The sequence below is a fragment of the Saimiri boliviensis genome, chromosome 5, assembly GCF_048565385.1.
Source record: "Saimiri boliviensis isolate mSaiBol1 chromosome 5, mSaiBol1.pri, whole genome shotgun sequence".
NCBI classification, from domain to species: Eukaryota; Metazoa; Chordata; class Mammalia; order Primates; family Cebidae; genus Saimiri; species Saimiri boliviensis.
Genome location: NC_133453.1, coordinates 16520705 through 16544511, shown reverse-complemented (window position 1 = coordinate 16544511; position 23807 = coordinate 16520705). Strand labels below are relative to the sequence as shown.

The window sequence follows — 23807 nt, the reverse complement described above, 5'->3', positions numbered from 1 at the left end:
GGCCAACATGGTGAAACCCTGTCCCTACTAAAAGTACAAAAAACTAGCCAGGTTTGGTGGCATGAGCCTGTAGTCCCAGCTCCTTGGGAGGCTGAGGCAGAGAGTCACTTGAACCCAGGAGGCAGAGGTTGCAGTGAGCCGAGATCACATCATGCACTCCAGCCTGGGCGACAGAGTGAGACTCCATCTCAAAAAAATAATTGTTTGAACTGGGGTCTGTACATGCCTACGGGATCTAGGCAGAGAATATAAATAAGAGGGGCTGCCTAGTATAAGTTGATTAGGGCTTGGTGTGTATTGCTGCAAGCTGGCAAACACGTGTGAAGGGGTCAACAGTGTCTCAATTTTCACTAATTGTTATGATGGGGGAGTGAGATTCCACTGCTAAATGGAATAAATACTAAATACTTCTAAATGGCCTGAGCATTCAACAGATACCAGGAAGCTAGAAATGTATACATAGTCTCCTAGTATTTAAAGTGTTGACATCTAACTGAAATAAAGACTATGTGTTTGTTTGGCAGATAAAACATGCATGCTGGATTCCATCTCTGAGCAGCCAGTCTGATGCATCTGGTCTAGAGAAAGGAAGAAATAAAAGATGTTAGGATTGTACAGGGTGAGTGTTAATGCTGTTAAGGCAGAGTTGTCCCAGGTAATTCTCTTTAGAGCAGTTGTATTTAAACTTCTTGTTCTATGAACCATGTTAGGGGCAAAATAGTGACGTCATCAAAGATATTGTGGTTTGTGATGCAAAAAATAAGATATTTGGTACTTAGCACAGGTACAAAGATCTATTATTTTCAATTAATTTCTTAGGCTTTTCTTGGAAGATTTACTTTCAGATTTGGAGACAACCCATTGCCAGCCATGTCCTTGGGGCATGGGAGATGGGTGGATTGGCATGGGCAAGAGGACTTAAGCCTACAGGTGGAAGATGATATCAGAGGCAGTGTCTTCCTGGGTGCCTGGAAGAGTAATAATGTCAAAGGTGGCCTAAAGTTACAAACGGGGAAATTAAAAGACCAGAAATGTTGACCCACACAGTCAGGAACAAAGAGAACTGGAGCCAGATGAAGCTGGGACTAATGCTTTGAGCCAGAGCTCATCACAGGGTGACCTTTTCTAAATAAAAAAGTGAGCTCTATTTGAGAAAAGAACAGTGAAATGTGTCTTGAGGCCAGGTGCTGTGGTTCACACCTGTAATCCCAGCACTTTGGGAGGCCAAGGCAGGCAGATCATGAGGTCAGGAAATTGAGACCATCCGGGCCAACATGGTGAAACCCGGTCTCTACCAAACATACAAAAATGAGCCAGGTGTGGTGGTGAGTGGCGCGTGCCTGTAATCCCAGTTACTCGGGAGGCTGAGGCAGGAGAATTGCTTGAACCTGGGAGACAGAGGTTGCAGTGAGCTGAGATTGTGCCCCTGCACTCCAGCCTGGGCAATGGAGCGAGACTTTCTCAAAAAAAAAAAAAAAAAAAAAAAAAAAAAAAAAAAAAACCAAACAAACAAAAAAACAAAAAAAAACGAAACATGTCTTGAGTGATCAAAGCTCTTACCCAAAATATCTTTCTATTGCTTCTGTGTACACAACATTTAAATATGCATTCCAACCCCTCACCTCCCTCCTCACCATCATGTACTGATATGGCCAGTGGACTTGCATAGCAGAAAGATCAACTCAGCTAAAGTTTCCTTCTTTGAGTCTGGGGCTTTGGAATGACTGCCGAAGGTGAATATGAAATTAGATTCTCTAGCTTGCCTTCTGCACCTAGAAGCAGGTCAGTTCAGGTCCATGGCAGCTGATATTGGCTGGGGGAGGGAAGTGGGTTAGAGGGTGGAAAATGTCAGTGGTTCCCAAACCTAGGTCAGCACCTATCAGTCACAGCTCCGATAAGCTCATGACACAGCAGTAACAAACAATCCTGAATCTTAACACAGCAAAATGGTGCTTCTCACTCGGACTATATGACCAATAGGGTTAGCAGGGAGCATGTGTGTGTGTGTCTTGCTCATTGTGGTTGCTTGGGTACTGAGGTTGACACAGTACATTAAAGGTAAGTAAATCAGGGCTTCAGGTACATCAAAGGTAAGTACATCATGGGAAGGGACTGGGAAGAACTGTTCACTGGCTTTGACGCCTCTGCCTGAAAATAACATGTGTTACGTCTGCTAACATTTCAAGGGTTAAAGCAAGTCAGATGGTCATGCTTGCCTTCAAAAGAGGCAGGAAAGTACAATCTTAACACAAGGTTAGAGCAGAGAAATGGAGCAGTTGTGATCCCTCTGAGAACCTCCACAAACCTTAAGATTCGGATTCGTTATATTTTCCCCAAGTCATTCTAAGTCTCTCTTACATTTGGAAACCTCTGATCTTCCCAGTTCATTTCTGGAGGAACTTCTTAGCTGAGATTTGAGTCCTTTCTTGGCTTCTTGGTGTGGCATCATAAGTATTGAGTTTAGATTTGCATTCGGTAGATATCCAATGAACCATTTTTCTCAGTAATTCACCCACTCTTCAAGGGGAAAGCAAATGCAAAGTAACTGTATTTTTTATTTCTGTGAACAACAAAATACTTTCATAATTTCACATCCCATTGCTTTTAAGAGCACATATATTATAAATAAAGAAACTCCACAAATTTTAAAGATTAGTATTTATCAACACTTTTGTACACATACACAAATATTTTAATATAATGGTATCTGAAACATTATTCATATATTTTTAGTACTGTCATAGTATTAACTAAAAGGGATCTTTTAAATTTGGTAAAAACCATATATTTTACAATCTTTTATTTACATCTGAAATATGCTTAAACGTTACAAAAACATTCACTTTAACCATTAAAATCTGTGTACTGGGACTGGGGTACTGAACATAATATAACTGACAGCAAACTTGAGGTTTGCATATGAGCTACACATTCACTGGAATTTCATGGCAAATATTCAAGTTGGCTTGATCAACACTGCTCAAAGAAAAAAATTATACAAAATGTGCAAATTCAGAGGCTGGCAAAATTCTCAAGCTAGAGAGGTAAACAAAAATATTAACACCATGAAAACTTCAAATAAATTAAATCTATCTTTCTCTTCCCCGAGATTAGCTGCAAATTTAGAAAGTTCTCTTAGAGGTGGGTCTGATGCTGCAGACCCCTCAGACTTCAGCACTAGGTGAGATGGAGACGGTAGGGAGGGTCAGAGTCGCTTTGCTAATTACTCCACTGTAGGTTTGCTCCACTCCGCGCTTTGACGGGTCGTCCCTGCCCGTAATCTTAAGACAGGAAAAAGCACAACGAAATAAGATAATGCAGAGGTTAATGTTAATATCCCAAACACAAAATGAGAACCCAGAATACAGGTTTTTATTCCCCACGGGGTAATTTATGCAAATTATGAAAAGATACATATCAAAGTAGATCTAAAGAATTTTTCCCCAAGACCATGTGCTAGCCATTTTGGTGAAAGTTAAAATAGTTTCACAATCCTCGTCTGCTATTTGATATAAATTTATAAATGTTTGGATGAAACTTACAAATATATCTGAGTAATTTCAGGATTTTATTCTATTCTAAAAGTTTATAATTTATATTGTCAGCATCTGCTGAAAAAGGGGAACATTAGAAACCTTATTTAAATGTTTGCATTAAAGGAAATATAGTAAAAAAAACAAAAACAAAAACAAAAAGGTCTTGACCTGATTTTAATTTTAAAAAGAAAAGAAAAAGAAAATAATGTTAGCGTGTCTAAAAAAGGCTTTATCAGATTCCCTCAAATAATGACATGTAAGTACAATAACAACAGAAACTCCAGATACCTTTAAAATATGTCTTTGTCCAGAAGAGAAATTAATTACATTTCTAATTGTGAATATTTTTCCACTAACTTTACACATTGTCTTACTGTGCCATGACCTTCATCTCTACTCTTCTTCTAAGATAGAATTATTTACTTCTGTTCCCCAAAGAGCACTCAGCATCTAAATATCTTATATTACCAATAAATTCTCTTTATGGTCAATATCACAAAGCTCTGAATAAATAATCTGGCCGATGATATGTTCAAAGAGTAGACTCCAGGTGTGTATACCTATGCTAGGCACCACACCAGATTGGGTCTGTTCCTTTCTCTGCATTTTTTATTTGATACCCATCATCACAGTTGACTTCACTATGCTGTTATTTTACTGAATTTTGAAACAGACTCCAAATGGGCATCTTATACTGAGGTTTAATCTGAATGCTTATATGCCTTACTTTGGCCTCAGTCACAGAAGGCTTTTATGTTTTTTGCCACTTTTAAACTGTATGGAATTTTGGCACCTATAAAAGTAATTATTGCCTGCTGGTCAGTGACAACTCAAACTACTTTTTTACATAGTAGCATCCACTCTATCTTGTTTTGTCTTTTTCCCTATATTTCAGGTTCCTTCATTAACTAGATGTCTTCAAAATACTCCTGTAGCTAATATTTTTCTAGACACTTCGAAATGAATTGCAAATGTAGCTGAAACAGCAGAAGAACAAACATAATTACATTTTTTAGTTTTAATCATGGGGCCTTTACCCATTCCTGCATGTAGGCTGGGATCACTTTAGAGCACTGATATAATTTGAAAAAAACCAAAAAAAAAACCAAAAAAAAAAAAAAAAACAGCAATCACGTAGTTTTTTGTTTGTTTGTTTTGTTTTGTTTTGTTTTGTTTTGAGATGGAGTCTCACTTTCTCACCCAGATTGGAGTACAGTGGTGAGATCTTGGCTCACTGCAACCTCTGACTCCTGGATTCAAGTGATTTCCTGACTCAGCCTCCCAAATCTCTGTGATTACAGGTGCATGCCACCATATCTGGCCAATTTTTGTCTTTTTAGTAGAGACAGGGTCTCACCATGTTGGCCAGGCTGGTCTTGAACTCCTGACCTCAGGCAATCTGCCTGCCTCGGCTTCCCAAATTGCTGGAATTACAGGTGTGAGCCACCGTACCCGGACTCATGTAGTTTTTAAAACTAACTCTGGGATGAAAAAAGTGTGTAAATGACTGACTATGTTTTGTTAAAGATTTATAGGAGCATTGTGACCCGACCAAGGGCAAAGAGGTTCCCAACCTCCTCAGACCGTTGCTGGTGCCCAGATGTCTGTGGTCATTAGACAGTTCTTGATTTCAACCCCCTTCTTTTCTTCCTTCCCTTAACATAAAAAGAGTTGAAAATGTGTACTGAGTTAAGATGGCGCTTTAGGATGCTGGTTCACCATCTTCGTGTTTGCTGGCTCTTTAATAAACCTGATTTTCCTCCCATCAACTCTCACTTCCAGTGTTTGGCTTTTGAGCAGAGAGTAGACAAAATAAATTAATTCTATTATTTTATTTCTTTTTTCTATTTTGATGTCTAACTATCTATTTTAATTGTTTCTTTTTTTTTTTTTTTAGACAGAGTTTGCTCTTGTTACCAAGGTTGGAGTGCAATAGTGTGATCTTGGCTCACTGCAACCTCTGCCTTCTGGGTTTAAGCAATTCTCCTGCCTCAGCTTCCCGAGTAGCTGGAATTACTGCCACCACACCTGGCTACTTTTTTTGTAGTTTTAGTAGAGATGATGTTTCACCAAGTTAGCCAGACTGGTCTCAAACTCCTGAACTCAGGTGATCCACCTTCCTTGGCCTCCCAAAGTGCTGGGATTACAAGCGTGAGCCACCACAGCCAGCCTGTTTCTATTTTTAAACATTCAATAGAATTTTTTTCTTTGTCGTAATTTTTTATGTACCTATTTTCAGAATATGTGCATGAATAGATAGGTATGTGAAGGTATTCCCATAGAGGGAGACCTATGTGACAAATCTCCATTGAAATCCAGGACCAGGAGAAAATGTATCTTTTCCTGTAGACAGACCGTTTTACAGATCTATTTCTATAACAAGGCCTGTGCAATCCACCAGTTTCTTTCCTTTGTGTCAGTTTCCACGAGGCATAGAGCCAAGTTTTGCTTCTTTTAGCAAAGGTGTCCAAGAAAAGAAATGATTTTTCTCTCCCTCTAATCACCTGGTCCTTGTCTTTATATTTTTGTTTTAGCACATTTTTGTATAGTATATCTTTATTTTGGAAACAAATCAGCTCAAATCTATTTTAGAAGTCGGAGTATGAGTTTTCATTTTAAAAGTTATGTCGTGAACTTTAGTTTTAATCATAAGGCTTTTTCCCCCATCGACCTACCTGGAAATGGAAATGAAATTGTTCTAATGAAACAGAACTTAGCACTAGCCACTATGGAGGTGACTGGAGAAACTGAATGGCTAGGAAGAAGGGGGTACACCAGAAGGCCACAAATGACAGAGTAGACATAAAGAAAGAGAAACATACCACTTTTGCTTACAGTACTGAGGGAAATACTAGACACAGAGGAACAGAAGCTGTACAAACACGGACCTCGACAGAGCTGCCAGGAAAAAAGAAAAAAGCATTTTTGTCCAAAGTTTCCAGGTCAGATGTGATTTACAGTTGGAGACAAACATTCCTTCACCACCTTCCCGAACTTTCGGATCCATAGTTTGCTTTTTATTTCATTCCCCGATTTATGATTTTCTCTTTTCTATCAGGTCATCTCATCTCTCTTGAGTATTTACTTCTGATTGCCCTTCAAATAGCCTAAACCAATACTATCTCCACTAAAAATCACGATGGAAGAAGACGGAAAAAAAGAAGAGAAGTAAGATGGGAAATGCAATTAGAAAAAACAGATTCATATAACACACTTAATGATTTGTGGGTCCTATTAATGGTACCAGGCCATTAAAGGAAAACAAGGGAAGTGCATATTCAGTGGGTGGCTACCAGGTATGAAGCACTACAGGAGGAGACTAATTCAAGTTCTGTCCCTCATTTTTTTCTGTAGAGAACACATCTAACTCCTGCAGGAGAGCAGGGATGATGAGATGTCCAGGTAGAGTATGGGCGTATGGATTCTAGGAACTTGGCCAGGAACCAGCACTTGGCGTTTAACCAGTTGATTTTTAGCCAAAAAGCCCTGAGATGACTGAATGCCCACATTTTGTGTGTAGCCTTACAGAACATGCTGCGTACATCCCAGACGTCATGGATGACTTGCTTGTGGATAGGTGGTTGACTTTTATCTGAATCCTGCACATCTGCAGGAGGTCCAGCCTCTGTAGAGGCAGTCTTGGTGGTAAACAGCCATGACTAGTCCTGGGATTCTTCCTGAGTGTGACGAAGAGACCCCCTCAACTGTGAACTCCACATCACAGCCTCGGGGTTGTGAGCTCCTTAACCAGGGATGGCAGAGGGTGGCAGCAATCCTCGTGGGAATACCACCAGGTATTCCTCAGTGTTTAATGGGATTCACATAGTCTAGAAAACCAAGCGTTCATGTGAACTGTGGGAAGTGTCTGGTTTCTCATAATCTTTTTCTACAGATTTTCTCCCAATCTGACTTCCACTTTGGGGCAAGAGGATGGTGTGCATGGGGGAGAGAACAACTCAGCAACATGGTGCTGATGCAGTGATTTCTGCAGCAAGGAAAGAGCCTCTTTCCCGTTCTTCTGGCATTGGGGGTGAAAGGGACTTTCTGTCCACTGATAGTGCGTGTGCACCAAAGAGCGCTCACCTGCTCATTCATGATTGTGGAGAGTTCGCTGAGCATGTCCTTGTAGTGGGACCTCAGTTCTTCCTGGTACTCCAGCTGGTCCTCTTTGATGAGGCGCTCATTCACATCAAGGGCCTGCCCACATGCGTCTGCAAATTGCCTTTAGCGACAGCATTAGACACATTAAAAACCAGCCCTGGGAAGTGGCACTGAGTTCAGTGACTGTGAGTTCAGAGTCGGGCTGCTGATGGACTCTACCACCTCTGTGAGTTCTGGTGGGGTGGCTTCTTGGGGGATTCAGGACTCCCTATCTGAGGAAGTTCAAGGAAGAACATTCCAATAAAGAGAAGCTTACCTGAAGATCTCCTTCAGAAGTTTTACTTGGTTGTCAGGGTACTTTTTTGCATTGGTTTCTTCAAGGAAAGCTCGTGCGTAGGCCATTGGCCCGGCATTAACCTGTTGAAGAGAAGAGAACTGGTAGAGGATGGTCTGCCTTCTCCACAGCTGGAAGGAGTAGCAGCTGTGCAGTGATAGCGTGGTACCCTGACCTCACACATTGACTTCTAGTCTACTCGTTTGTGTACCTGACTGATCTGCTGTTCTCCAGCTTGTCAATAAAGCGTGAGTCTGAGCAATGCCTTTCACTGACAAACTTCCCAAACTTGTCTTTTGCCAACCCTTTCACATTTTTTGACGTATCTGCACATTGCATGAATTGCTATTTTCTTTCTTTTTTCCTTTTTAGAGACAGGGTCTCACTCTGTTGCCCAAGCTAGACTGCAGTGGCACGATTACTGCAGCTTCAAACTCTTGGGCTCAGGTAATCCTCTTGCTTCAGCCTCTCAGGTAGCTGGGACTACAGGGGTTTGCTACCATGCCTGGCTAATTTTTTTTTTTTTTTAAGTTTTTGTAGAGACGGAGGTCGCACTACATTGTCCCAATTGGTCTCGAACTCTTGGCCTCAGGCAATCTATCCGCCTTGGGCTCTCAAAGTGCTGGGATTACAGGCATATCCCAACCACCAAATCTGCTGTTTTCTTAATAGCTTTTAAAACTAGATTCACTCCTATTAACTCCAATATATTTATTTAAATTTAACATCTGTGAAATCAAATGTTTGAAGTGCTTTTTTTTCTTTCTATTAACACTCAAATAAACTCATACTATTATAAAAGGATAATGCACAGTGGTAGTGGTGTGGGCACTGCCCTGGAATTACCGTTTCACTGGGTTCTCCTTGATGGTCTGGCTTAGATTCTGGCCCAAGGAGGCATTTATCAGATTTGCTGAATGAATGCACAATGCTGGGTTCAATTCATGCTCATGCACATGGATAGCCTCACTTGTACGGGAGTCCATATCCCTTAGTGCATGGAAGCTTTTAATGTGGCTGTTGGGCTTGGGAAGGAAAAAGGGAAAAAACGAAGAAGGGAGCTGACTTCAGTGGCCTGTGACCAGCAGGCATGGCCAGTGTGGCAGATGCAGTCGCTGGTACTGAGTGTAGCATCTTTTGCTTCTCCAGATCCAATCTCCACTTCCCTTCACTCAGCTATGTGCCTAGGGAAGTCATCCTGTATGGGGTAGGACAATGGCTCTCTTGCTTTCTGGCCTTCTCAGCCCATGGGGAACACAGACGAAAGAGGTGGGGAAGAGGAGAGGGTGGTCAGTGTCAGGATCAGTAGCGCTAATTTTGTCTTTGGCTTTTAGGCTCCAATACAGCTATGCAGGGTGCTACTGCTGATCTTCCTTTATTTAGCAATTAATTACTTTGTTCCTTATAAATATTTAGCATCAATTTATTAATATAGTAAATAAAATTGATGCCTTGATTCTTGAGTTACGTGGGGCTCCCTTTAATTTTGTGCCCAAGGTGAGTGCCTTACTTGCCTCACCTGTCTGGCCCTGGTGCTTCCTTCTTGCAGAAGCCTCTCTATTGCTGGTTGAGGCCACTCCTGTCTGCCTGTCTGTCATCAGACGGACCTCTCAGCTCCCCTGTCTGCTTCCACTAACCCTCCCCTCCTGGCATCTTCAGGTCTAACGTGGTCACACCTTCTGAGTGCTGCCAGCCCTTGTGCCAGCTTTGCTGGCTTTCCCAAATGCATCACACTCTTTCGCAAACAGTTTATTCTTTCCTCCTCAATCACTCACTGTGAGCATGCCGTCTGCTTCCTGTCACAACTCTGACAGACAGATAAACATGCATGCACCTTTTATGAACGAGTAATCATTCTTCTTGGATTTGTTTTGGAACAATTTTGTAAGGCTCTTAATGGCAGGTATGTACAAGAATGTGGGGCTTCTTTATTAGTTAATTCATTTGTTAGTATACAGATATAGAACACAGTTAGCCATAGAAGATGGGATAGCAGGGTAGAGGAAGAAGAAATTTTATTTCAGCTAAACTTAAGAAAGGCATATCTACAGGTGTTGGGTAAATCAATGCATATTGACAACCAGATGCAATTTTCAAGACCCAGATAAAGCTGTTCTATTCTCACAAATAGAAAACTGTTTCTTGTATTCTTTGTGAACAAAGTTCCCCGGGCACTTTACACCAGGCTTCACTGGCCATGTGCATCTCAGCCCTGGGCAATGCTTACTCACCTTCACGCTGACACTTCCTTGCAGTTTGAGCTGTAGTCTGATCATGTCCACTTCTTCCATTGTGCAAAGCTGATTAAGCTCAGAAACCTTCTTGGACATCTCGTCAATTGCCACTTCAATAGGATTCAGTTCTGTGCTCGATTGGCTTACGACTTGTATTCTCTTCTTTACGTAGGGGAACAGGTGACTCGCTGCACAAAAGGCATACAAAAGGATTTCAGGGTTAAGGATCAGTGAAAAGTCAAGGGTTTCCCTGAAGGACCACAGGATCATGTATCATTTCATGGCACATGGCCCCTTCCAGTCCGCATGCTTTTCACTCATGGGAGTTATTTTTTCTACTAGGAGTCATCCTCTCTCATATCTTTTAGCTTTTGCCTGAACTCCTTTGAGCTGGTGTGCTCTTCTGCCACCACCCCTCATTCTCAGTGCTGTTTAGGCCTTTAGAATTTTCTTTTTCTTTTTTTGAGACAAAGTCTCACTCTGTCACGTAGGCTGGAGTGGAGTGGCGTGATCTTGGCTCACTGCAATCTCCGCCTCCCAGGTGCAAGCAATTCTCCTGCCTCAGCCTCCTGAGTAGCTGTGACTACAGGCAAGCACCACGGCACCCAGCTAATTTTTTTGTACTTTTAGTAGAGATGGGGTTTCACCATGTTGGCCAGGATGGTCTGGATTTCTGGACCTCGTGATCCACCCGCCTCAGCATCCCAGAGTGCTGGGATTACAGGCGTGAGCCACCGCGCCCAACCAGGCCTTTAGAATTTCTAAATACTGAAAAGATGATAGCTTCCACAGCAACTTGTAATTCAAATAAAACTACACTAACCCACAATACAGAATGCTTAAATGTATACCAAATAGTATCTATTGATACAGCTTTGTTGTTTTACTACAAAAGTTTTGGATACATTTACTGAAGGCAGACGCTTGTCACAGTTCAGACGTCAGTGCTACTGATAGACTGTGGCTTCATCCAGGATGGCCCAGCTCTCAAAGCAGGTTACTGATCATTTCCTGCAGAATGTCCTCACTCACCTTCTCTGCAGCCAGCCTTAGGAGCCCCTGCTGGGTGCTCTTGTTTCATTTCTCCTGCTCTGCTCACCTGAAATTCTTGCCTTACTTGACTTTTTCTCCTACCAGACTGTGAGCACCTTGAGGGCAAGAATCATGTTTCATTTGCATTACCAGCACCTATAACAGTGTCCAGCCCCTAGTAGGACTTCATTAAATGTGTGTTGAGGGAATGAAAGGATGATGAGCTCACAGCATAGATCTAGAGACCACACGGAAGGATATCAGAGATTGACATCTGCATTCATTCTGCAGATGAAGAATTTGAATCCCAGAGTGATTTAGAATCTTGCCCCAAAGCACATGATGAGAGCTGTTAACCCAGAAGCAACTGAAGGTGGACTCAGAGAGGAAAGTTCAGAGTGCTTTGTGTCTTTCCCAAGGCACTGACCCCAAGACCCTTCAGACTTACAACCTAAGGGAGTAGGTATGCAAAGCAGCTCTTTTGACAATTTCTCCTCTGGTTGACTTCCGTTAATAAAGAGGTGGAAATCTCTTCTTGGCAAATATTTACAAGTTAGCACATTTTGGGTACTTCTCTGTCTGCAGGACTATTGAAATAATCCTTGGTTCCTACTGATCCAGCCCTATAAAGGAGCCTGTGCTGGGGCCGCATGCGTGGCCCAGCCGCCTGCACCTACTTGTCAGGATCGTCCGCCGCTTGCACTGCTCCGCCACTCCACCATGCTTCTTGCCCGACAGCGTGAAGGGCGTCTCGAAGACAAAGCGGTTGATGTTGTGGTGCATTTCAAAATCGGTCTTCCGGTCTTCGATTTCCTTTTCCTCAAAGAATGGCGTGACATAGGTCACCTGGATGTAGGCATATTTGGGGTCCAAATCCTTGGGGTTTACCTGTGTTAACAGATACGGGCAATGTGAGTGGTAAGCCCTGGAGTGCTCCTGAAAGCAGGAAGCTCCTATTCCCTCAGCTTGCATCCCAAGGAGGCTGTGCCTGTGCCCTCGGAGAAAAATGAGCAGTCACATCATTTCAGAGCTGGGCAGGATCACAGAGAGTGAAGGCCGGACTGCCGCCAAGCGGCCAGGTCTGCAGAGGTGGGATTGGAGCCAGCTCACCAAGTAGCTGAGGCTCTTCCAGACGTGCCTGTCTGTGGCATGTTATTTAGTCCTTTCTTTTTTCTTTTCATTACTTTTTTTTTCTTAAATGAGATGGAGTCATGCTCCGTCGCCAGGCTGGAGTGTAGTGGCATGATCTTGGCTCACTGCAACCTCCGCCTCCTGGCTTCAAGTGATTCTCCTGCCTCAGCTTCCCAAGTAGCTGGGGGCTAATTTTTGTATTTTTAGTAGAGACGGGATTTCACCAGGTTGGCCAGGATGGTCTCCATCTTTTGACCTCATGATCTACCCGCCTCGGCCTCCCAGAGTGCTGGGATTACAGGTGTGAGCCATAATGCCCGGTTGAGTCCCTTATTTTCTCTCTTTTCTGCAGTGAATGTCCAATTGCCTTTGTCTGGAATGTAAAATTCCTTTATTTTTTATTTTATTTATTATTATTGTTACTATTTTTTGAGACAAGGTCTTGCCCTGTCTCTCAGGCTGGAGTGCAGTGGCACAATCTTAGCTTACTGCAATCTCCACCTTCCAGGTTCAAGCGATTTTCCTGCCTCAGCTTCTCTAATGGCTGAGACTACAGACATGTGCCACCATGCCTAGCTAATTTTTGTATTTTTAGTAGAAAGAGGGTTTTGCCATGTTGCCCAGGCTGGTCTCAAACTCCTAGTGTTAAGAGATCTGTCCTCTTGGCCTCCCAAAGTGCTAGGATTACAGCCAGGGGTCACTGTGCCCAGCCCTAGAATGCAAGCTTCTTGAGAGTAATTCAAATAAAGACTTTTAAAAAATATCTTTTTGTCCCTCTATGATTTTACTCATGTGTCTAGACTTTGGCCACTGGGAGGTTCTCTGTCTAATTTAGCAGATTAGTTGATGAGCCTATTACATGACTCAGAATTTTGTACTTTTAATGTCAGGTTCCTTCTCTTATTGGTCACAAGTTAGGCTATGCATTTTTTTTTTTTCCTTATAAACTCTGCTTTGGTGAGTGAGTTTGACAAACAGCAATGAAGACAGGCTGGGGGGTACTAAGAACATCCAGGAACTCGCACTTGCTCTCCTTTGGAGTTGGAAGAGATGGCATTCTCAGCCTCTTTTCTAACGAAACCTTGAAGAATTTTAAAACTTCTTCCAATTTTCTCCATCTGTCTACCCATTCACTGCCTATCCAGTCCTAGGGATTTGAGGGACTCCCTGAATTTATTTGTAATGCTACTGCTAATTACACTGTAAGGTGGGTATAGTTGTAACCATTTTACAGATCAAAAATAGAGGTTTAGAGTGACCAACTAATTTATCTAAGATCATCGGCTGGTAAGTGGTGGGAGGGTGGAATGAACACTCCAGTTGTTCTGATACCAAATTTGGCATTTTCTCATCCCCCCATCCCACTCCCAAAACTCTGTACATACTTTCTACTTAGGAGAACCACTAACACAGTAGTTCCAGCTGCCTGCCTTTCTGGGGAAGGTGACTGTAGCCATCAAGCTAAGAAGGAGAATGGTGAACACATTCACAAAAACTTCTGCCCAGACTCAAAGATTTCATGCCCAGATGCTTCCAAACTTGAGCTTGTAAAAGAGGCCAGAAAAAAAAGACCTCTTCTGTAGGCCAATAGAACTACGTGGCATTGGATGCAAACCATCTTTTCCAACTCCATCTTCTGCCACACTTTTCTGTCCAACCTGTGTTTCAAAGACCTGCCATTCTCTAAACATATCTCCCCCTTTCATCCCTCCCCATCACTGCATGTGCTGGGCATCTCGGCATGCTCTTTGCTTCCAGCAAACCAACTTAAACATCATCCCCTCTGTGTAATGCTGCCCAATCAAGAATGAGCTGTTAAGGGAGGTCCTGCCCTGAGCTTTCTTTGTACAGCTTGGACTTTGACTCTCTGGTGACACTTTATCGTAATCTATTTAACTGGCTGTTTGTACAAGTCTTTCTCTTCTTAGCCCCGTGTGAACTATGAACTCCAGAAGGAAGATTCTCTGTGTGCCTCATCTCCCAGTCTGGGCTTGGCATTCAGCAGGCATTTGATAGAGGTTGGCTAACTGAAAAGAGTGTATAAGAAGACGCCGAGTAATCTAAGAGAAAAGATAAGCATTTGCCTTCTGGAGCCAAGAGGAGGGTAACTGGATGTTCAAAAGTTAATGTAATGTAACTCGCAAGTCTGCTTCTACTATGGGGAACAGGTTTCAAAATTGGTATGACCTAGTATGATGGTTAATACCGAGTGTCAACTGGATTAGATTGAAGAATGCAAAGTATTGTTCTTGGGTGTGTCTGTGAGGGTGTCACTAAAGGAGATTAACATTTGAGTCAGTGGACTGGGAGAGGCAGACCCGCCTTCAGTCTGAGTGGGCACAATCTAATCAGCTGCCAGTGCAGTCAGGATAAAAGCAGGCAGACGAACGTGGGAATGACTAGACTGGCTAAGTCTCTGGCCTCCAGGTTTCTCCTGTGCTGGATGCTTCCTGAGCTCTAACATCAGACTCCAAGTTCTTCAGCTTCTGGACTCTTGGACTTCAGTGATCTGCCAGGAGCTCTTGGGCCTTTAGCAACAGCCTGAAGGCTGCACTGTAGGCTTCCCTACTTTTGAGGTTTTGGGAGACAACACTGGCTTCCTTGCAGACAGCCTATTGTTTCACCTTGTGATCGTGTGAGTCAATTCTCTTAATAAACTCCCTTTCACATATACATCTATCCTATTAGTCCTGTTCCTCTAGAGAACCTTGACTAACATGCCTAGAAAGACTTCCATGACTGAATAAATATTTTCAACTTCCTGCTGTCTCCAACTCCACCACTGAGCCCAATTACTGCAAGGCTTTGATTGCTGTTCAAATGCAGTTAACCAACGGAGACGTAGAGAATTTGCTAAGCTCCTTTTAAAAGTTACCCAAATGAACACATATAGCTTTTTTGACCCCTCTCCCCACAAATTACGAACCCTCCTCCCCACAAATTACCAACCAGTAGAGAAACAAGCAAAACATCTAAAATCATTTTGGTAGTCCACTTGCATCGTCAGGCAGAAAATTAAAACTTAATGTAGTTAAAGAATAAAAAATTCAGTCAATTCTTAGCACTTGCATGAACACTGATTTTCCTCTACCTTGTTGGAATCCTGGATGATCTTCACGTTGTCTACTCCAAATTTATCTGCATAGAGCTTGAGTAATCTTTGGGAAATCTCGGACAGACCTGTTAGCTTAGGCTCTTTATAAATATACTCTTTACCTTCTTCTTCTTCAAAAAAGCCCTGTGGAACATAATGAACCACCAATTTTATTAGAGAATGCGAATCATAAATCAAAAGCAAAACAAAAAGCCATTAAAAAAAATATATTCAGTTTTTGGTTGTCATCCAATCCATTGGTTAACACCCCATAAAATTCAAAATCAGAGAAGAAAACAAAGTGAAGAAAATAAGATGTCATCTTATAATCAGACATTAATGTAAATATTTTCTAATCGGGCCAAAGAAACTCTTGAAATATCTCACAAATATTTTCTCTATTTGTAGAACTCTATGGTAATACCTACTTGCATATATTTTGGGGGAAGAGTGCCCTCTTGTGGCAGCTGGGGGTAGAACATGAAATAAGGAGCAATTTTTGGCTGCATTCAAATAGAGCAATCAATATCGTTTTTAATAAGATCTGTAAGTCTTTGAAACTAGCATAGGAAACAGTGTATGGCATGTAAAACTATCTAAATGGGATGACTCGTACCCCAAATAATCTTAGATGGAAAATCACAATACTTTATGTCGTCGTCGTAACAGAAATTACATGTTATGCTCCCAAGTACTGCTATTTGAAAAATAATTTTACATCAATGACTTCAGGGACCTGCGAAACTTAGCTATATGTAACTTAATCATTCAATATACTTCACTAATAGATCTTTTACATTCTTGAAAAGGAAGACATTATAGGATTAAAAATGGCAACTACATCATCATTGTTATTCCACAAGAGCAAGTCGGTTTTAGCCTCTATTAATTTATTTGTCTGGTTTGAAGCAGGAGGAAGAGAAGATTCTATTCTCTGAAGATAACTAAGTGAAGCAATCTTTGTAATTCCTTCTCTTTGAAGAGACAAAGAAGCATTTTTCCTGCGGAATACATGTGGCCTCAGAATACTAGATTAAGCTCAGAGTTAAGAACCCAAGGATATCTGGTTTCGTTTCTTTCCTTTTTCTTTTTTGAGGTGGAGTCTTGCTCTGTCTCCAGGCTGGAGTGGAGTGGTGCAATATCAGCTCACTGCAACCTCCACTTCCTGGGTTCAAGCCATTCTCCTACCTCAGCCCCCCGAGTGGCTGGGATTACAGCTGTGTGTCACCACGCCCAGCTAATTTTTGTATTTTTAATTGAGACAGAGTTTCACCATGTTGGCCAGGCTGGTCTTGAACTTCTGACCTCAGAATATCCACCCTCCTCACCCTCCCAAAGTGCTGGGCTTACAGGCTATATCTGGTTTCTTCTGATTGTAGAGCCGACCCATAAGGAAATGGCTTTTGAGGTCTAAGTGAAGACACTGGACGTCAAAAGACAACCTAGCCATATCAAAAAATCATTTTTGACTATCAAAAAATATTAATTATATGGTAAAAAAGCATAGACAAAATTTTCTAGTGCTGTAATATTTTTTCATGGTTAATGTGAGACAATCTAAGAATATTGATTAAACTCACATTTATATGATACTTTATACTTCAAAAGCGCTTTCATACATGTAAATGGGATAATCTTTGCTATAACAGAGTAATTTGTATTCTAAGTGGGCAGTAGCTGTACCTTTGCAGAAGCCAATGAACAAGGTCTAAATCCATAGCAGAAGTCTTGCCAATTAGGTAATCGCCTGCTTCCTTGCACACCTCCCTAACTGACTTTGGGCCTTCTAAAGGCAGGAAGTACATCTTCCACACTGCCTGCCCGTGTTTAGCACAATGCCTCGTCTTAAGAAGGGGGTCACTCTATTTGTTGAATAAGCAGATGAATGAAAGAGTTCTTAAAGGGCACACATCTTAAAAAGGCATACGTGCACCAGTATAACTGACAAACAGTCCATGGCTTTACATAAACGTGTTTTTGTTGAACAATTTCTTTGAGAAATGTTCAAGACAAAATACAAGTAATTATAAGTGCCTTGACCCCAAAGTGCTACAAAGTGTCGTATGATGTTGAACGCATGAAAAGCAGCTCACTGTCATTTGCCTAGATTTTGCAGGGGTAGTGAGGTCTGACTCCACTCCCACGTGACTTCCAGCTTGCTATGTTTTTCTCTGTTGCTGTCTTTGTGGGGTTTTGTCTGATTCAAGGTCAGGAGTTAGCGGCTGTAATTGACAGACTGACACATCAGAGAAATAAGACTTCTGAAGCCTTCAGGCAGAATCCTCACAGGGCCAAAGCTGAAGGAACATTTGCAACTTCAATTTCCAGGAGAAAAATGTCTCTAAGTTTCAGGAAAAGATTTTTTTTCTTCTTCACCATAGTGTGAACACTAGTAAAAAGATACATTTTCACTGTAAAATTTTTCCCCTGACAAATGTCTGAATCCAGAGTGAGCAGAAAATGAATGTTGGGAGGCAGGTAAAAATTGCCATCATCATGACCTTTGTGTCCTTGGTCACGGCCTGTGACTTTCTTTCATCCCTCCTCCTTGGGCTGTGGGATGGGAAAATTCAGCCTCCCTATTGGGAGGCTCTAAGGACCACGCTTGGTAAACACATGGCCTTTGGTGAGTGCTAGCTGTATTGAGGATGGTGGTGATGATGATGACCCTGGTGGTGATGGCAACAATGATGAAAAACTTCAGTATCTATAAATCAATTTGGGTTCTGGCTTTTATGCAGCTTAACTCAGTTTTCAGTGCTTGAAAATACATACTTTCAGCTTCTCTTGCCTAGGCAATGCAGTTTTTCTTATTTTAAAAGGTCTACTGAAACTCATTTCAATATTTTGGTAAGTGATCAGTGACTGAAATTTTTTTTTTTTTTTTGAGACAGAGTTTTGCTCCGTCGCCCAGGCTCCGTGCAGTGGCGCGATCTTGGCTCACTGCAACCTCCGCTTCCCAGGTTCAAGCAATTCTCCTGTCTCAGCCTCCTGAGTAGCTGGGACTACAGGTGCCTGCCACCACCACCGACTAATTTTTGTATTTTTAGTAGAGATGAGGTTTCACCTTTCAGCTGTTCTCAAACTTCTGGCCTCAGGTGATCCACCTGCCTTGGCCTCCCAAAGTGCTGAGATTACAGGCGTGAGCCACTGCGCCCGGCTGGAACCTCTTTTTTAAAAGAGTTTGGAAATGTAAACCTATTTTGTAAGATGAGTAAGAAGGAGATGGAAGAGCAGAATAAAGCATTTAATCTGCTGTCCACTGGGGTTTCTGTAAAGAGTTTTGAAGACAGACAAATGGCAGCTCTGAAAATATTTGGAATGTATGCTTACCTTATACCCAGGGAAACTATCAAAGCAAAGCTCACTGAGCTACAGACACTATCTGAAGGAAGGCTTCAATTTCAGCTCTATGATATAAATGATTTATAAACAGGGACACAAAGTGATGAAAACCAGGGTCAGTTTCTCTTCTGCTTTAGTCCCAAGGTTATGAGCTGACTGCCTTTCAAGGCAATGGGAAATGTGATCCCTGCACTTCCCTTGCTGGTTTGATTTTTTAAATGTCATTTTGCAATGCAATAAACACCTTCACCTGCTCTGGTTAGGACACAACACACCCTAGTTAAACAAGGACTGTAAGAATTATGAAACTTTAAGGCAATACATTATGTTAAAAATGTACTTCAATAAACTGACAACTAAAAGCATTGACTCCTTCTCAGATGTTTTTGCAGGTACTTGAGAATCTTGCAATGTCCCTGGTTCATCACTGCGACATCAAATAGAAGGGCCTCTGCTATTATGTTAGACTCATTCAAAGTTCCCAAAGGGAAGAAAGCATTTGAAGAAGAACCTAGTATACAAAAGATGGGCCAGAAAATATCAACTCTAGGCTAAATGCTAAGAGAAGAGAAGCCACATAATTTCTCTGCATTCATATAGCTTCTCTTAGCATATAAATCTGAACTCACTTAAGATGTTTAACTATACAGTATAGATATGTGGCCTAGATCAGTGACTCTCCTATAGGTGGAGAACTTTATCACATCCCAAAGTGGAGATGGTGGTTTTCCATAGTACACATTCACCTTCCCTCCTCCCGCAAATTCCATTTTTTTTTTTTTTTTTGAGATGGAGTCTTGCTCTTCTGCCCAGGCTAGAGGGCAGTGGTGTGATCTTGGCTCACTGCAACCTCCACCACTTGGGTTCAAGCAATTCTCCTGCCTCAGCCTCCTGAGCGGCTGGAACTATAGGCTCATGCCACCATGCCTAGCTAATTTTTTGCATTTTTAGTACAGACTGGGTTTCACCATATTGGCCAGGCTGGTCTCAAACTCCTGACCTCATGACCCACCCGCCTCGGCCTCCCAAAGTGCTGGGATTACAGACATGAGCCACCACACCTGGCCAGAATTCCTTTTTTATTAAGATCCTGAGATGCAGGTACATCCATAGAGGTGTGTCTGCAAATTATGGAATCTATGTCCTTTGGTGGATAGAATAAAATTCTCCTGAGTCTTTAACTTAATTAATACCAGGGGCATCTGATATTTTAAGTTACGTAATGGATATTCACTTGCTTTCATGTTAAATACCAGCGCCTAAGGACTTTATTGATTACAGCTGATGTTTGCTCACTGCTGCTGTTTCATTACCATGGAAATCAATACTTCAGGGACACTTTGGAGGACACTTTGTATAGGCTGCTATATGTCAAATTTCCAGTCATTGATGCTGATGCCAGGTGTTGCATTAGACAATTCATGTTGTGCAAGACTTGCATTTTTTAAAAGTTCCTGCTGTGAACGATCAGCTTTAAACTTGTTTTCTAGTGTCTGTCTCATCACAGACACAATTAGTATTAAATGCCCCAGCCAAAACTACAAAATGAGAGCAGCGGTCTACATGGGACACTAAAAGATATACCCAAAGCCCTCTGTGCAGGCAAACAGCCTACTGCGTGTTGCATTTCCATAATCTTTTTCCCATCAATACAAGACTCGCCAACTTGGATATTAAAAGGTGAGTTTTACAGGGACACAAAGCACTATCATGAATAAGAAATTATTTCTGACCATGGGGATTATGCTAATCAAGTAGTCAAGATTTTATCTTAAATCTTTGGAACCTTCGTTCTGTGCACATTTGGGGGAATTATCAAGTCTACTGGGTAGTTATTTATCATTGAGTGTAATGTGTGCTGTCTGCTCCCGTGGAATCCCATACTTCTCACTCTCCATGTGGTGTCTTGAGACAGGCATTTGAATCTCATCTAAGCAGTGATGACTGAGGCTCTAATTTGCTGCTTAACAGGACGACCTCCATTAGTTTTCCTTGTTCAAAGGCGGTTGGGTTTGAGCTTATGGAGTGTCGTGCTTAGGCAGGTTCTTAGCCTGAGGATTTAACAAAAACACTTTGCCTTTTAAGCTCAGATTGGAATTTTTTATCTTTATATCTCAGTAGTAGACAAGTGAGAATACTGCAGCATTAAAAAAAATCAGGTGCAAAGTCAGCACACTTTACTGAGGAGTCTGAAAGAAGAACAAAGTTAGGTCATTTGCAAGGAGCTACCCGCCAATACTTCCCCAGTGACCCCTTCAGTCTATTTAGTACAGGGGTTTTCAAGTATTCTTTTAGTAGGTGAGTTAAGGGCCCATAATCCCCAATTTATAAATGAACATAGAAAATGCCGGCATGATATGGATGTGGGAAGGAATTTAAAGAATTACAAAAAAGTATGTACTGGTCAGACAAGCAGGACTGGATATGGACAATGTGTGGGTATTAAATGTTTTCTCTTTCCAGCTTAACTGACAATAATTACATTGAACCATACAAAGTTGCCATTTTTGTACATAAAAAAGTGGCTGAACAGAGGCAATTTCATATGGCTCAAAATACTACGAAGAAAATTCTTTGGGTACTGGCAGGTTATTTCGGACGTGGCTTGTTTTCCAGATTTCTTACCTTGCTCCTTTCTGCATCTCTGGAGACTTACTCTAAACTATTGGGTAAAGATTTATTCCCTGGCTCACCTTTTATGTTGGGAATTAGTCCTATCTCCTCTGAGAATGTTCAGAGCTCACCACCATAGACCCCCATGTCTCTAAGATACTCCTTTGAAAAAGGCACTGTTTTTTCAGTATCCTCAAAAGGTACCCACCAATAGCCATCACTCCAACTTCCAAAATTATGACCTTTCTGGTCTTCTTAATAAGCTGCAACTCATAGTGGTCTGAAATAAGTAGACAATTTATGATACTAAGTCTGTATTACATAGATTTAAGATACGTGGTACCCATACTTATCTCTGTGTGTGTTTGTGCATGTAAGGGTTTCAGACTACGTTCGCCTTTAGGCAGGAAGATCACATGTATGAAAGACAAAGAATACATTTTTGTAATTCAGATAACTCGCATAAACACAACTTAGTTAAAGAAATGCAAGATGATTCCAAAAATGAATGAAAGCAGGATTATCCACCCTTTGTACCAAATGTTGATTTGCACAAAATGGTTAAGGTTCAGTAAAACCATACAGAGGGAAGTGTGAGGGGGGTTAGAGCATGCAAATGGAGTGTGAGAGTGAGTGAGAACTTACCACGGCCTGGAACAATCAAGACCAAAAGAAGAAAAGAGTAAACATCTGCATTAAAAACTAGTTGAAAAGCAGTGTGATTCACTTCTAGCTTCTTTAGAGCCTGTATCTCAGATATTGATTGGTTGCAGAAATCATCTGGTAGGCAATTTTGTTTCCATGACCAGGGTATTAATGTAGATTTTTACTTTTTCATTGGAAAGAATGCCTGAGGAATTGCAGGGTCACGTCTTGGTGACCCAAAAGCACACCTTTTTTTTTTTTTTTTTTTTTTTTGAGACTCTCGCTCTGTCTCCCAAGCTGGAGTGCAGTGGTGCGATCTCAGCTCACTGCAATCTCCACCTCCTTGGTTCAAGCAGTTCCCCTGCCTCAGCCTCCCAAGTAGCTGGGATCACAGGCCCACACCACCATGCCTGGCTAATTTTTTTGTATTTTCAGTACAGACTGGGTTTTACCATGCTTACCAGACTGGTCTTGAACTCTTGACCTCAGACAATCTGCCCGTTTCAGTCTCCCAAAGTGCTAGGAATACAGGTGTGAGCCATCACGCCCGGTCCCAAAGGCACATCTTTTGTGCTACTCCTGTGCAGCTGAGTTAGCCTGTGGCCATTTCCCTTAAATCTCTGTTTTTATCTTTCAATTTCTCCACTCCCACATCCCCTGCCTGACGCATAGCGTTTTCTGCCATTTTTCTTGCTAATGTTTCACCAATGTCACAGATTGTATGTTTTCTTCATGGCTTGCAAAATGGCTCCAAAATACTATTTTTTTCTTCTCTGTCTTCCTCTCCACACTTCTCTCTCTCCCATCTATGTTCTCACTTCAGATAGTTCAGATTCTTTTCCATGGACCCCCAAAATGTCTAAATTTGCTTTTTTCCCCCCTATAGATTGTTTATGCAGATCTCCATCTTTCAGATCATTCATTTCTCTGTCTCCACTATCCTGATGTTGCTGTGTCCTGAGAAAAATCCTGGTTGGATTAATTTGTTTATGACAAGTGGCTACTTGGCGATACTTTTCCTTTCCAGGTAAAAAGTATCTATCTTTATTAATTCAGAAGTTAGTTTTTAAGCTGCTTTTGGTGAGCAGAGCAAAGCATGTATTTTTCAAACGGCTTCAGTGGGAGGTGACCTAGAGTGACCAGGCCGGAGTTGACTCCTTCAGCTGCAGCCTTAAGAACAAGGGGCTGAGAAGACAAGAAGCTATGTGCAATAGTGCCTTCCACGGATTGTGGGGAGAGGAAGTATGAGGTCTGAGAGCCACTGCAACTCTGAAAATAAAAGCACGGGCTGTTTATCCACATGAGCAACAGTCTAAAATATGTCTGCTGAAATACAATAGCGCTGTAAGCCTTCCTGAAAAGCAAATGAGTGGTACCTGGCTTTATCTCACTGAAAATGCTGCTCAGAGACATTGATAATTAATTTAGAATATGTCCACTTTCAGGCCAATACAGTGGCTAAGTAATATTCTCCATCTTCTTCATTGCTTATGTAGACTGGGAAGGATAACTTTGAAATTACATTGACTTGCAATATAGCAAGTGAAAGAACCATCTGGTATTCTGTCTAGAAACAGTGGTAGTTTGAAAATAAGAGAAAAGAAATTGTGTGATTGTAAAATCAAAGGTTTGATATGGTGGAGCCCCTAAGAATTCTCTTATTTCCTGGGATATTAGGAATGTTATTTTTTAAAACGTGTTCAATTTAATTTCACTTTAATGTGTAATATAAACCTATAATT

At 41.6% G+C, this 23807-nt stretch overlaps 1 protein-coding gene across 9 annotated transcripts in view; it reads right to left on the bottom strand.

The window, feature by feature from the left end:
* Window positions 1-1562: 1562 nt before the first annotated feature.
* Window positions 1563-23807, bottom strand: part of DOCK10 (dedicator of cytokinesis 10) — a 278160-nt gene continuing 255915 nt past the window's right edge. For 5 of the 9 annotated variants that reach the window (XM_074398952.1, XM_074398949.1, XM_074398954.1 and 2 more), the window contains 7 exons: window positions 15460-15606; window positions 11915-12125; window positions 10203-10393; window positions 7954-8054; window positions 7620-7758; window positions 6359-6434; window positions 1563-3281 (listed from right to left, as the gene is read on the bottom strand). In XM_074398952.1, coding sequence (XP_074255053.1) covers window positions 3220-3281; window positions 6359-6434; window positions 7620-7758; window positions 7954-8054; window positions 10203-10393; window positions 11915-12125; window positions 15460-15606 — 927 coding nt within the window. In that variant the 3' untranslated portion in view covers window positions 1563-3219. The remainder of the gene's footprint in view (window positions 3282-6358; window positions 6435-7619; window positions 7759-7953; window positions 8055-10202; window positions 10394-11914; window positions 12126-15459; window positions 15607-23807) is intronic. The other 4 variants (XM_003925467.4, XM_074398950.1, XM_003925466.4 and 1 more) reach the window with 2 other exon arrangements.